We start from the raw sequence: 14,257 nt of genomic DNA on the forward strand, positions 1-14,257 counted from the left end.
CAGTTTTCAGGTCAACAAGAGCATTATGTCTCTTTTTTAAGTCTCTTGAGTCAATTTTAACATTTGTATTTGCTGGATCGGAAACTTGAGTATAAGGAACAAAAACAGTCAGTCAGTTATTGTGAAAATAAATAGCAAACTCAGTGGAGAACAGCAGGTCTCTCTCCCTGAATTGTTTCTCAGTTGAGTTTACAGCAGAAACAGATCCATTCTCTGATGGTGTTTAGTAGCCTACACCAGACTTTCCAACTACTGTCATGAGACTCTCACTATAGACTTCCCAGGACATGAGCAATAGATTTAAGCATTCATTTACACCAACTACAATATTGAACATGGGGCTCTCAAAGCTGATTTGAGTGTTTTAAATCTGTTATAATTTGTTTGAAATACAGATCAACGTAACATTTCCAACTCAGCACCCCTGCATGTATGTCATTTGTAGTGATGTCGTGTGTAGGATATTGCTTGTTTGTTTCATGATGATAAAGTTGACGATGGCATTTTGTAATTGTAAGCCTAAACCTGATGCTTAGTGGCAGTGCTATGAACAGGCCTATTACGAACAGAACACAACATGTTGCGAAAGTGTCGATCTTGAATCCTACTTCATATTCGATACCCACCCCCAAATAACTCAGCATTGGCTGTCGAACGAGACGGCTTCACCATACGTGATTTCTTAGGTTATATCATATATAACGTTATCTTAGCCAGCCGACTACAGCAAATTACAGTTCGGTGAGTACCGGAATTGTGTAAAGATCTTCTCGCTGCTATGCACATAATAGCCTAGGCTACGCCTTGCTTGCTATAGGCTACAGTGTGGAGCGCTCCGTTTGAACGCAATCAAAACTCTTGTTTGCTGCTGCTGCAGTGACAGTTCTCAGAACCGCGGTAAGACATCATGACGTTTGATATTCGCGATATTCGTTTGACATTAAAGTCCCAGTTAACCAAAATCAGAGATTTGCTTGAAAACACATTCTATGTGTTAGTGATGCATTGCTGATAACATGTAAAAATGGGATGAACCATGTGTAGTACTGAATTGTGAAGTTAGACCAGTTTTGTGTTTTTGACCAGTTTTGATTTCTGGATTTTCTGGGCGGCTTAAAACGGTACCGGATGACGTAGAGCGGTGTTCTTAGCATATCCCCGCCCTAACACTATATAAAGCTAGAACGGATTTGAATCTTCGGTTCTCCTGCTCAATCTTGAGTCTAGAATTAGCTAGTTTTATCCAACAGTCTAGAATTAGCTAGTTTTTCTTAGTTAGCAATGCCTATGCATAAAACTAAACGAAAATGCATCCTTCCTGGATGCCAGCAGGAATGGGATGATAAGGTCTGCTTCTTTCACTCCCGAGTAAAGCTGAAATGAGAAGCAAATGGTTAGCATTTTTGAAGAGCCATGGTGTTACAGAGTCTGTCACCGCTAGCGCCCGCCTCTGCAGCAAACATTTCACTCCCGAAAGCTTCTGCAATTATAATATGAGGCTTTTGGGTTTCACGGACTCACGACTGGTCCTGGTGAATTCGGCGGAGCCAACCATCTCCCTCCCCGGCCTCCATTCTCCTCCTGTCAACCATCTCCCTCCCCGGCCTCCATTCTCCTCCTGTCAACCATCTCCCTCCACGGCCTCCATTCTCCTCCTGTCAACCATCTCCCTCCCCGGCCTCCATTCTCCTCCTGTCGCATCAACCTTTGGTGCCGACACTGCTGCCTTGTGTGCTTATAGCTAATTAACGTTATAACGTTAGCTAGGTAACGTAAGCAATAGGGAAATACACTGCTACGTTAATCTACAAAATGTGTCTTGACATTTATGTGGTAATGTCAGCTATGATGAATTATATTATATCTTAGGAGGAATTATAGCTAACATTAGCTATGTAGCTTGCAGATGGGAGTGTGTATATAACCTTAGTCTAGCTAACATAGCTAGCAGCACCGACCAGGCGACCACCCACCAAATAACGTTACGGATGATATATTATGACTATAAGCGTTAACTATACAGAAACTGCCTGCCATATTTGTGGCACCTGATGTGCGTATGGGTTCACCGGTAATGGTTACAGTATATTTCTCCAGCGGGAGACCGGGAGGCGGGAGCGAGGGGGATGGTTAGGTAGACCAGCTGCAGCTGGAGAAAGACGCACCCTCTCCCAGTGAAGCGGTGCTCGGCGGCTACTGGCTGAACATTCAGTTCTGTTGGATATGTTTCGGGAAAGTTGAAGCCGAGTGCTCGTTATTCTCACATAACATTGCCAACGAGAGTGGATGAGTCTGTCCCGATTATCAACTCCGGTAGTGTACGCTTCTTCGCGCTATCAGCGCTGTTCAAGCCAGTGACTAAAAGGTACATTTTAAACAACTTTTCCCATTGATCCCAAGGGACGACAGGATCGCCTGGGAGGGATAGGAATGGGTCCGGAGGTGGCAGGGAGAAAATAGGGACAGACTCATACATTCCTCGTTGCCTGTTTTTGTATTTTGCATCTAAGGGCAGTAACACTGGCGCGTTGGTATAGAGTAGCTACAGTTTTACCTGTGTTGTTTGTCAGGAGGTAGGTTAGGAGGAAGCATCTGTGCGTTTGACTCATTAGACAAGTGTAATTTCAACTCCTCTCTGTTTTCACAAAGCTGTGCCTTCCTACCACAAAAGAGACGGCGTGCCAGTGTGACAAATATGCAGACCAGAGAACGGTTTGACAGGTTCTTCCCTCCACACCCCCTCCCCACGCAATTGGGTGTGGCTTCGGTGCCTTCAGCAGACACGCCCCCACAGTCTCAGACCAGAGAATGCTGCTGATTTTTAACCGATTTTGAAGCCTTATTTTATATACTTAGCGACATTTTTAATCACTCAGATTTGGCTGGGTGGTTAATGACATGTTTTCCTGTGGTGTGTGAAGCTCATAACAAAAATTTGAACTGGGTTAACCTGGACTTTAACGGTCAAACACGAGGCCGAATTTCGGGTCCGATTCGCGGCACGATGAAGTTGGCTAATGACTCGCAGTTTACCGATTGGAACTAGAAAATTGCATTTGCCCGCCCAGTCAACATAGCCCCTGTCACAGCCGGCCCGTTCGAGCTATGCGCTGGTCTTCTCCTTTGCCTCGCTGGCCCATGTCTTGAATGTTCGAGGACTGTAGATCCATTACACAAAGTGAAATATTTCAAGCCTTTTTTGTTTGAATCTTTATGATTGTACAGTATGTTCATTCAGTATGTTCATTTATACACTCAATACTTGGTCGGGGCTCCTTTTGCACAAATTACTGCATCAACGTGGAGCATGGCATGGAGGCAATCTGCCTTGAAATATTTCACTTCATGTGTAATAAATCTATTATTAATCTAAAATATAAACATTTCACTTTTTGAATTAAATTACAGAAAAAACAACTTTCCACAATATTCTTATTTTATGAGATGCACCTGTAGAGTAGGCAGCTGGAATGCTGGGGGGGCTTCTATTCGGAGCAGTATTTCTATTGTCTGGCAGTATTTTATATAAAAATTATCCAAAACCTACATAAATTATTCTTAATAACTTATCTACTTAAGTTATTATATTCTATTTATGTTTTTTTTTAGAAAGTAGAAAATGTTTTAAGAAATAAGAAAATAAATAATACTGTTGTTGGCTATTGAGCCATTAAATAAAAGGCTTACATTTCCATTACTTCTGTTTGGCTATTCAGAATGGGTAAATTTTCAATTATAAAGTATAATTGCAGAGTTCCTAAGAGAAAATTACATAACAACTGTCAGTCTATTTGTATATAGAGTGCTTTGTCTGTGAGTGTTTTACGTTATAGGGCTTATGGGGAATCTATGTCTTTCTAGGTAGCCGAAATGTCAGTGAAGGACTCCAAGCCGAACCTCAGCCACTCACAGGTGTCTGAAGTACTGAAGCGCCTCTTTGAATTGACGCCATCACTGATCCGCCTGCTGCCCAGCTACGATGACCAGAACTTCTATGTGGCGCCCAAGGAGGGTGGCGAGTACGTCCTTAAGATCATGAACTCTGTCGACAGTCAGAACTCCACCCTGTTTGAGCTGCAGACTCATGCCATGAACTTCCTGTATAAGCGGGGGCTTCCTACCCAGACCACACTCCCCACCTGTGGAGGACAACTCATTAGTCTGGAGGAGATTGGTAGGGATCATCCCATCATACACCTTTATTTAATGACTGCTCTAGGAGTGAGCACATTTGGATTAAGATTACAGACATGAATTGTATCTGCAATTGTATCTGTTAAAAAGGGTAACACACTAATCAATCTATGTTAGTCTGACCAGATATACAGTACAGGCCCAGATTAACATCTCATTAATACCAGGTTAATAAATTAATACTTAAACATAATGAAACTTTATAAATAATTGATTTGCTTCATAACTAGATCCTGGTAATTGAATACAATTTACACTAATAATCAATTATTTTCTTGGTAGATTGTGGGGTTGGCAATCGGACGTATCTGGTGCGGTTGCTGACTTATTTGCCTGGGACCACCATTGCCAAGATCCCCTGCTCACCACAGATACTATATGAAGTAGGCAAAACGGCTGCCAAGATGGACAAAGTCCTGCAGGAGGTATGACTTACCAAATAAAATACACCTGAGGTACATGCAAGTAGGGAAACCCACAGTAAAGTGTTGTAAGACCAAAGTGTGACCTGTGACACTCCATGTCATAAACGACAGGTCACACAAGCCAATCAGAGAATGTGTGGTGTGCTCTTTATCTCCATGTCTGTTTATGTTTAATGCTAACTTTTTCCGAACGTTCTTAAAAAAGTTTCAAATTTAATCGGTCAAAGAAAACATGATGGAGCAGAGCAGACGCTTGTAAAATGTATGGTGTTACCGGCAGGGGTGATCAAACCTTGCGTGCTCAGCCCCACTGCTTAAACTGATTTGCCAATGTGCACACACCTGCATGTGTCTCCCTCTTTCCACTGCAGTCACACACAAACATATTGTATTCAACTAGAAAATGACAAATAATCGGATAATAAATAGAGCAAACAGAGTATTTGTGATAATAAATGAATAAATGTTAGAGGAGGCCACTGCAATCATTAGAATGTGGGCCAAACTGAGTAATCAGGGAAGATAAGCCTTGGCCAGGGAGGTGAACAGGAACCTGAGGGGCCTCTCTTGGTTTATTTAAGCAATAAACCATGAGAGGCTGTGTGTTATAGTGATTTTATAACAGCTAGGGGGGTTTTAGGCACTCCGCTTCGCGTCGTGCCTAACAACGCCCCCTAGCTGTTATAAAATCACTATAACACACAGCCTCTCATGGTTTATTGCTTAAATAAACCAAGAGAGGCCGTGTGTTATAGTGATTTTATAACATCTAGGGGGCGTTCTTAGGCACAACGCGAAGCGGAACGGTTACTACAGCTATTAGTGTAAAATAAACACACAGCATGTAAAATATTAACATGTATTCAAAACGAAGCATCATTCCCTCAATTCCGCCGAGCAAAATAGTTCCCCTTAAAGGGTTGCCAAGCAACAACAACAACTACAATGCATTGGATCAAATGGGAGGCGCATTCATACTGAAAATGGGATGATATGCGGTCCCAGGTGTGTGTTATAAAGTATTTTAACACGACTTCCAGCCAATCAGAATCAAGAACCAGAACTAACCGTTGTATAACAGTGATTTGATGGAGCCAATAATGCACTACCTTTAACTAGCCTACGCATATCACTTTTTTTTTTTAAAGAGGTCTAAAGGTCTATGATGAGGACGGGATAACTACATTCATAGCAGTGTGATCAATAACCTCGTATGGTTTGTCCTTTCTTTTAGCACTTTGTTGGGTGTATAAGAATACAATAAGAGCATACAGTCATTTCCTTTGTTCTGATGTTTACATTTGTTCAATTTCTGGACATTAAATTTTATTTGAAAATGTCCCGTTTTTTTTTTTACAAATCGCCCACGATTTTGTAACCCCATTTTATCACCCAGTGCCAAGGGGCAACTAGTCAAGTAAAGTGTGTAAACCTCAGTAACAGAACCCCGCCCGGCGCCTCCCCCCTCTCCCAGCACCTGTTGGTTTCGCCCATAGGGCCTAACACCGTGTCCTAACTACACGCGACGCGAGTGAGCGTCAGCGCCAAAATGCGTTCCATTGCTTTGTTTTCTATTTTTATGTCCTAACTGGACGCGAGCAACGCAGCGCGAAGCGGCGCGACGTTTTAACTGCCCTTTTGACGCTCGCCCTGTTCCTATTTTCCTCCTGTCGCTCGAGTTCACAGGCGTCTGTCTTCAGTTGGGAATATAGACAAATGACGTAACAGAACAGGACATTTAACGGTTTCAGTTAGGACAGCAAGCATGCGATGTCGCGTTCTGTTGCTCGCGTCGCAAGCAGTTAGGACACGGTGTAACGTTAGCCTACTGCTGCCTCGCGCTTGCCCTTCACTGACTAATGTTAACTATGATGATGAGTGAAAAAGTAAAACAAGTGGCGCTAGTGGGCGAAAAAGAAAAAGAGAAAAGGAAGAAAGAGGCGTTAGTGATGGAAAAAGGTCCCCTTAATCGACACATTTTTAGGCTAGGCGGCCTACTGTAGACGGTGGCTGCAGCGCACCGATGCTAGCAGCACCACCACCCACGGCCATGGTGGCACCACCTCAGGACCCTCGCCCCGACAACTCAAGCAGCTGCCCAGCACCTATGGGGGAGCTACCTTCTCCACCTTCTTCACCACCTGGCGTTACCGGGTCCGGCAGCAGCATTTCACAGGCCAGTAACATTAACGCTGTTAACGCGGGCACACCTGAGGATAACGTCAGTCGCTCCTGCAAACAAACGGAGCAATGCCAGTGGATGTACACAGTTAACTGACCCGGCCTTGTTTAAGGGCATAACTGAGGAGGCTCGGGCTGTGTTAATCGAGAGGGGAGTTTCTGCTTTTCATCACCGGAGGAAGTCCAAGTCCAATTATCCAGCCTCAATGCAGCTTTAATGCAGGCTCTCACTGGGCTACAATGGAAGTCAATGGGGAATACGTAAATGCGTTGCAAAACTGTGATTAAAAGTAGCATTTTGTGTTGAAATTGGATTAACAAAAACATTGTTATATTAGTTTTATTGAACTATTTCAACTGTTCTTGTCTACTTTGTTAATTGCAAACAGCTGAGAATGTTGAATTTTGTCAATAAGCCTAATATGCAATGGAGGTTGAATAACTTTGATTGCAACTGTAGCTCAACAAGAGTTCAAGCCCAGGGGGATGCAGAATAAAAATGCCATAATGTTTAATTAAAGAAGTTTTAAATTATGGTCTGGGAAAATACAGGAACATACCATTACTGTATGTCTCCTCCTCTTCTTCCTCCTCTTCTACCTCATGCACACTTCCCCATAGCTTCTTTGTATTGTGGCAACCCAGGGGACAGACCACAAATGGCAGTGGCACACAGAGACGAGAGAATAAGTTGCAGAAAATAGCCAGAGGTTGTCTCTTTAATAAATGTAGTGTTACAAATGAAAGATCTCGGGTCGCTACAGTATTCTATCAAAAGCCAATCATGTTTTTATGTAAAACAAAATGTGTGCTTATGTACAGTAGTTTGACTGAACCAATTTCAACCAATAATTTGACATCCACCTTCAATCTTCAACTTTCAGCAACACACAGTTAAGATTCATTATTGTCATTTGTCTCCTCCTGCTTCCTCTTCAAAATGCCTGGCCCCGACCCAGTGCTGCGTAGCAGCTATAATTGTGATTGTTATTATTTGTTGACATTGCACACACGTATACAGCGATTTAATAGACAACTATTTTTATTCATGTCTTGAGTTAATGTAGACAGAATCGTCGAAATCGTCCATAACACAAAAAAGCAAGGTTTAATATAGTTAAACTATGCTAGTTTTTACTAGGCAGCCTGTAGCCTATTTGACTGTAGTTGTGTGTATGTCTGTTACAAACATTAGTAGTTAGCCTTCTGAATTGACCTGTCTATTGTTCCCTTCTCCCAGATGGAGCATCCTGAGCTCAGTGTTCTTCAGAGGGAGAATTTCATCTGGAACCTGTCCAGTATTCCTCTCCTAGAGCCGTACCTCCCTCTAATGGATGGAGACCCTGTACAGCAAGTGGTGAAGGCTGTCATTGAGCAGTACAAAGCATATGCAGTCCCGAAACTAGGCTCTTTTCGAAAGTGTAAGTATACAGTAATCCTTGAACAGTATTATCTTTTTAGTTTATTTTGTACTGTAATAATTGACAGGTGTGTATTGACCATTTCATGAGATGTTATTCAAAACAATAATACCACAGTTTACAGTGCAGCTGTGCAGTTTGCTTGGACAAAGAAGCTGTTGCCCTAGTGAATGAAAGTTCCATTAGTTCCATTGAAAGGGTTTGAAATGTTTGTACAGTGCATCCGGAAAGTATTCATATCCCTTCACTTTTTCCACATTTTGTTATTTGTTACAGCCGTATTCCAAAATTGATTAAAAAAAAAATTCTACACACAATACCCCATAATGACGACATTTTTTTTTTTTTAATATTTTATTATTATTATATTTGCAAATTCATTAAAAATAAAACACTCAAATATCACATGCACATATGTACTGTATTCACACCATTTACTCAATACTTTGTTTAAGTACCTTTGGCAGCAATTACAGCCTCAAGTCTTCTTGAGTATGATGCTACAAGCTTGGCACACCTATTTTGGAGCAGTTTCTCCCATTCTTCTTTGCAGATCCTCTCAAGCATGGAGCATTGGTGCACAGCCATTTTCAGATCTCTCCAGAGATTTTCAAGTCTTGGCTCTGGCTGGGCCACTCAAGGACATTAACAGACTTGTCTCAAAGCCACTCTTTTGTTATCTTGGCGGTGTGCTTACGGTCATTTCCCTGTTGGAAGCTAAACATTCACCCCAGTCTGAGGTTCAGAGCGCTCTGGAGCAGGTTTTCACCAAGTATCTCTGCACATTGCTGCATTCATATTTCACCCGATCCTGACTAGTCTCCCAGTCCTGCCACTGAAAATTATCCACACAGCGTGATGCTACCACCACCATGCTTCACTGTAGGGATGGTATTGGCCAGGTAATGAGCAGTGCCTGGTTTCCTCCAGACATTATGCTTGGCATTCAGGCCAAAGAGTCCAATCTTGGTTTCATCAGTCCCGATAATTTTGTTTCTCATGGTCTGAGAGTACTTTAGATGCCTTTTGACTAGTCTCGCATAGCCAGACCTATCTCCACACTTCGTTTACGCTGTGCCAGCGCCGGACATATTATACCATTCTGCAATAGGGGGGGAAAAAACGCAGTATTTATTTAAACCAATCACAGTCTTCTTGGGCGGAGCCAGCCCCGGACGCAGCGACGGTGCTCTTGCAAAATAGTCTTGTCATTTGTGACAACGAATGACAAGGTTAATTGCCAAAACCTACATCCGTTGAGTCAGACTAACTTTTGACAAACTCCAACTAGGCTGTTATGTGCCTTTTACTGAGGAGTGGCTTCCATCTGGCCACTCTACCATTAAGGCCTGATTGGTGGAGTGCTGCAGAGATGGTTGTCCTTCTGGAAGGTTCTCCCATCTCTACAGAGGAACGCTGGAGCTCTGTCAGAGTGACTATCGGGTTCTTGGTCACCTCCCTGGCCAAGGCCCTTCTCCCCCGATTGCTCAGTATGGCTGGATGGCCAGCTCTAGGAAGAGTCCTGGTGGTTCCAAACTTCTTCCATGTATGAATGATGGAGACCACTGTATTCATTGGGACCTTCAATGCTACAGATTTTTTTTCCGTAGCCTTCCCTGGATCTGTGCCTCAATACAATCCTGCCTTGGAGGTCTACAGACAATTCCTTTGACTTCATGGCTGGTTTGGTTTGTGCTCTGACATGCAGTCAACTGTGGGACCTTATAAAGACAGGTGTGTGCCTTTCCAAATCATGTCCAATCAATTGAATTTACCACAGGTAGACTCCAATCAAGTTGTAGAAAATCTCAAGGATGATCAGTGGAAACAGGATGTACATGAGCTCAATTTTGAGTGTCATAGCAAATGGAGTGAATACTTATGTACATGTGATACAGTAGTTGAGTTTTTTTAAATTATTTTTTAATACATTTGCAAAAAAGTATAAAAACACTTTTTTCGGTTCGTCATTGTGGGGTATTGTGTGTAGACGGAAAAAATGAATTTAATCCATTTTGCAATAAGGTTGTACAAACAAAATGTGGGGAAAGTGAAGGGATATGAAAACGTTATGGCATTGTACATTAAGGCTCATGGGTATAACACATTAAGTCTTAAAGTAGTGATTAGAGGTCGACCGATTATGGGTTTTAGGCCTACATGCCAATGCTGATTTTGAGAGCAAGCAGGGTGGCCGATGGCCGATATATAAGGCTGATATCACGCCGCTGTCCCCCTTCCCCCCCATCTGATAAAATACAATTATTGTTTTTTGTTTTGGCGTTACGCCGCTCCCTCGCCTCCACCCTTGTCTGCCCCTGTGCGCTGCTCGGTGCGTCTGCCCTCCACAGTGGCCTCTTCCCAGTACTAGCCTACACTCAGTCTCCCTGGTCTCTGATGCTTCCAGGACCTCAGCATGCCAGGGAATTGCGTGCCAAACTCAGACAGCAGCAGCGAGCAGGGCAGGTTCCTGTTTTACACCTGGCTCCCATCACTAATCTCCCTACCTGGCAGCTATCACTGATAACCATCCCTACAAGAACCCAGTCTGCACTCAGCGTGATGGGTGAAAAAAAGGTTCTAGCTCCACTCCTGTTTGATGGTATGTCTGAGTAATATTACTCAGACAAACCATCAGACAGGAGTGGAGCTAGAACCTTTTTCAACTAAACAATATATTGTTTAGTTATTAACTATAACTTGCAGCATACGTTATGCACGAAAAAGACCTACACTGATACTAGCTAGCCTAGTAGTTAGCTCTATCGTTAGCTAGCTTGCGCTGGCTAACGTTAGCTAGCAAGACTAGACGAGTTGGCTAGCTAACATTAGACCTCCTTACCTACTAAGAGTCAGACTAGCTAGTAGTTATGCTGCATTCCATTTCTCTGGGAAGTGAGGTGCACTAGCTAACGTTAGCTAGCATGATGAGCTGGATAGCTAACATTGCATCCAATGTAACGTTACAAGCTCAACTACCAAGACTGCTAACGGTCGCTAGCAAGACGTACATGTATACATACAGCCGCTGGCTAGCGGTCATCTGTCGGTTCGTTGGTGGCGTGGTTTGTGAGTGGCAAGCCACCAACTCAGCGACGGAGGACCGCTAGCACCGCCAGCGGCTGCCCCGCTGCCTAGCCACTGATCACGCCGGTGGACAGCCGAGTTGGTCGTAAGCGGGCCGCTGGCAGCCCACAGATGATCTGCTAGCTGGGTAATGTCGCATGTTTTAGCTAACTCTCTCTAGGTTAGGTTAATATCCCAAATTACAATTCCTGACGTTATTCACACAAAAAGACAAGAATTGATCGAATTACAGAAAGTAAACATTGTATAAAAGTGTCCAAATAAATGTATTGAGCTTTCAAAGGTAGTTTTTAGGCTTACCATTTTCTCCCAGGTGTAATACAGAGCCTTCAGAGCACCTTCCCACTTTCAACTATTATCACTGCGTTACGATCATTCCATGTGGAAGTGGCATGCGCTAAGATCATTCCGCTGCGGGCAGAGACGTGTATGCACTCTGCAGACAATTGTTATATATCGGCCTCATGAGCACAGAGATCGGCCTATGCCGATTACCTATAAAGGGCATTATATCGGCCCGATTGATCGGTCGACCTCTAGTAGTGATCCCACATACAGTACCAAGTGGTTAATCTCCCTACTCAGGTATCAACCATGGAGACTTCAATGACCACAATATATTGGTGGAACCCCACAACTCAACTGGCTACAGGATCTCCGGCATCCTGGACTTTGGGGACATGAGCAGCGGGTATTATGTGTATGAGCTTGCTATTACTATCATGTACATGATGATAGAGAACCCCAGTCCCCTGGATGTAGGAGGGCCTCTACTGGCGGGCTGGGAGAGTGTCATTCCCCTCAATGAAGCAGAGAAGGAGGCTCTCTACCTGCTGGTGATGTGCCGGTTCTGCCAGTCCCTGCTTCTGGCTCGTCATGCTGTGTTCCAACAGCCTGACAATGAGGAGTACCTGATGATTACATCGAAGACGGGCATCCGCCATCTTTGTCGGCTCTGGGAGCTGGGAAAGGATGAAGTGGAGAGGAAGTGGTTCCAGAATGCTGCCCAGTACTCTGCCCAGTACAGATAAGATAGCTACAGTCCATGAGCCAAAATTGTGAAGATGTAACAGCAGCAAATTAAAAGTCTACAGAGAGGCAGTTGTCATTTGAGATGGTATGAATATGGTAACTGTACTGTTCTAGTTTCTAGATCCACACAGGCATTTCATCAGATCTGACGCGTCTATTGAGGAATCACAAAATTATTTTGACTTCAATTGATAGTGTTATAGACTTGTAATTCAAGGGTCACGGGTTCGGTTCCTGCTGTCGGAGGGATAAGGAAAGGATTCTACATCTGAAAGAAGGAAAGACATTGTTTTATTTGTAGTAGGCTATTATTATTACAAGGTAACAACAACGATGGTACAGTCGCCCCTCAAGGTCTGTATACACTTTATAAAATAGTTGATGTCATAGGAAAATTCCTATCTTCTCAATGGTTACATGTCATTATTCCGAAGGTTCGCTATTCCGAAAGGCTGATTTTGAAATCCATAGCCTACTACGGCTTTTGATTATTGAGTTATTGCTTTAATGAAAATAAAAATAAAATATTTGTTGTGTATTAAAACCAGCAGGTTTTCATGTGCATCTTGTTGTGGTTCGGCCGCCCTGAGGTGCTTCCCCGTCTAGCGTCATCGCCGAGCTCGCCTGTGCGCGCTGCGTGTCCTTCCACCTCGGTACACGTGCTGAGAGCGCAGCACTCATTTCCATTTCCATTCTGCACATACACCACACCCGCTCTGCACTCACACACAGTCGGTAACGCATCTCATATCCAGGACCAGTCATTTTAAGGACAGGCATTCCAGGACAAATCCGGATGGAATAAGAATTTCTCTTTATTACTCCGACAAACGAGGGGCAGGCCCGACACGTGCATTTCTGCCGCTCTAGGCAAAACACAATAATGCCCTCTATTTGCGAATACCAGCAATAACGCACAGCATAAGGAAACAACAGTAACCACACAAAGTCTAGTGTATTGCACAGTGTGAACATTATAAGGAAAAGCATCACGCGCATAACGACATGCAATGAGCTAGAATAGAATAGGGTTAGGATTCTTATTGCAAGCAGTCTTGTTGTGAATCTTTGGACTGAACTGGACTTTAGAATAGCAGGCTACCTATTATTCTTCAATTATAGGCCTAATGTCTAATTTACATAGCATATAACAACAATCAAATGTATGCTATTAGGATAGGCTACTGTAGTTGTATAATAACAGTTTGTTTCTGTAGGCTATTCTATGTGCGGAAAAATAACTGGCCAGTATGCCAATACCTGGCATAATCAGTTTGTTGGTGATTCGTTTTGACAGTTGAACAGTTGATGATGCACAGTAAATGCAGTAGCCTACATTCCGTTCATGGCTAGTTGCTATCGAAATCAGGACTGGCCTCCATCAATCAAACTACTGAATTCAGCCCAACACCTGTGGCAGACCGGCACAAATTTGAAATGGAATGGAGCTCGGTTGAAGACTGGAACTTGCTAACGACTAGCAACCCCCTCCCCCACATCCATTAGCCTACTGGGCGGGCGGCACGGTAGGAGCAAATCAGGCGGCGCGGCACGGGCGAACCACTGACGGCGAAACGCCAGAGTTGGATTTTCTCAACTTTTGCGATTGATTCGCGCGGTGACCCCCACATTTCAATATGCATGCGATGATCTGCGATGAAATTCCAGCGGTACCGCCGCTGGAATTTACACAGCCGGTAGGCCTGAGCTCTTGTGGATTTAGCGGGAACGCGCATGTAAGGCCACAAGGCCGCAACTGATCTGCACTTTCGCGTAAGTGCTCGATTTGGGATTCAGCTATAAAGTTATAAACGTTGGCAGACGACGTGGGATATGCCTAAGTTTTTGATTGGTTGTTGTCAGAGTTTTGTGGTTGGTTGTTCACATTGGAACACGTGATGGAAGATGGGTATAAAT

At 43.5% G+C, this 14,257-nt stretch overlaps 1 protein-coding gene across 2 annotated transcripts; it reads left to right on the forward strand.

Moving 5' to 3' along the window:
* The first annotated feature begins 653 nt into the window (after nt 1–653).
* Nucleotides 654–12,683, forward strand: hykk.2 (hydroxylysine kinase, tandem duplicate 2). Of its 2 annotated transcripts, none has more exons than XM_084461857.1 (5): nt 654–741; nt 3,862–4,174; nt 4,477–4,619; nt 8,041–8,221; nt 11,894–12,683. In XM_084461857.1, exons 2-5 carry the CDS (start codon nt 3,871–3,873, stop codon nt 12,337–12,339), a joined length of 1,074 nt encoding a protein of 357 aa, XP_084317983.1. In that variant the 5' UTR covers nt 654–741; nt 3,862–3,870; the 3' UTR covers nt 12,340–12,683. The 2 variants fall into 2 exon arrangements, with proteins under 2 accessions (XP_084317983.1, XP_084317984.1); XM_084461858.1 differs by lacking the exon at nt 654–741 and adding an exon at nt 851–897.
* The last annotated feature ends 1,574 nt before the right edge of the window (nt 12,684–14,257 follow it).

Source organism: Borostomias antarcticus (assembly GCF_949987555.1).
Source record: "Borostomias antarcticus genome assembly, chromosome: 3".
Taxonomy (NCBI): Eukaryota; Metazoa; Chordata; class Actinopteri; order Stomiiformes; family Stomiidae; genus Borostomias; species Borostomias antarcticus.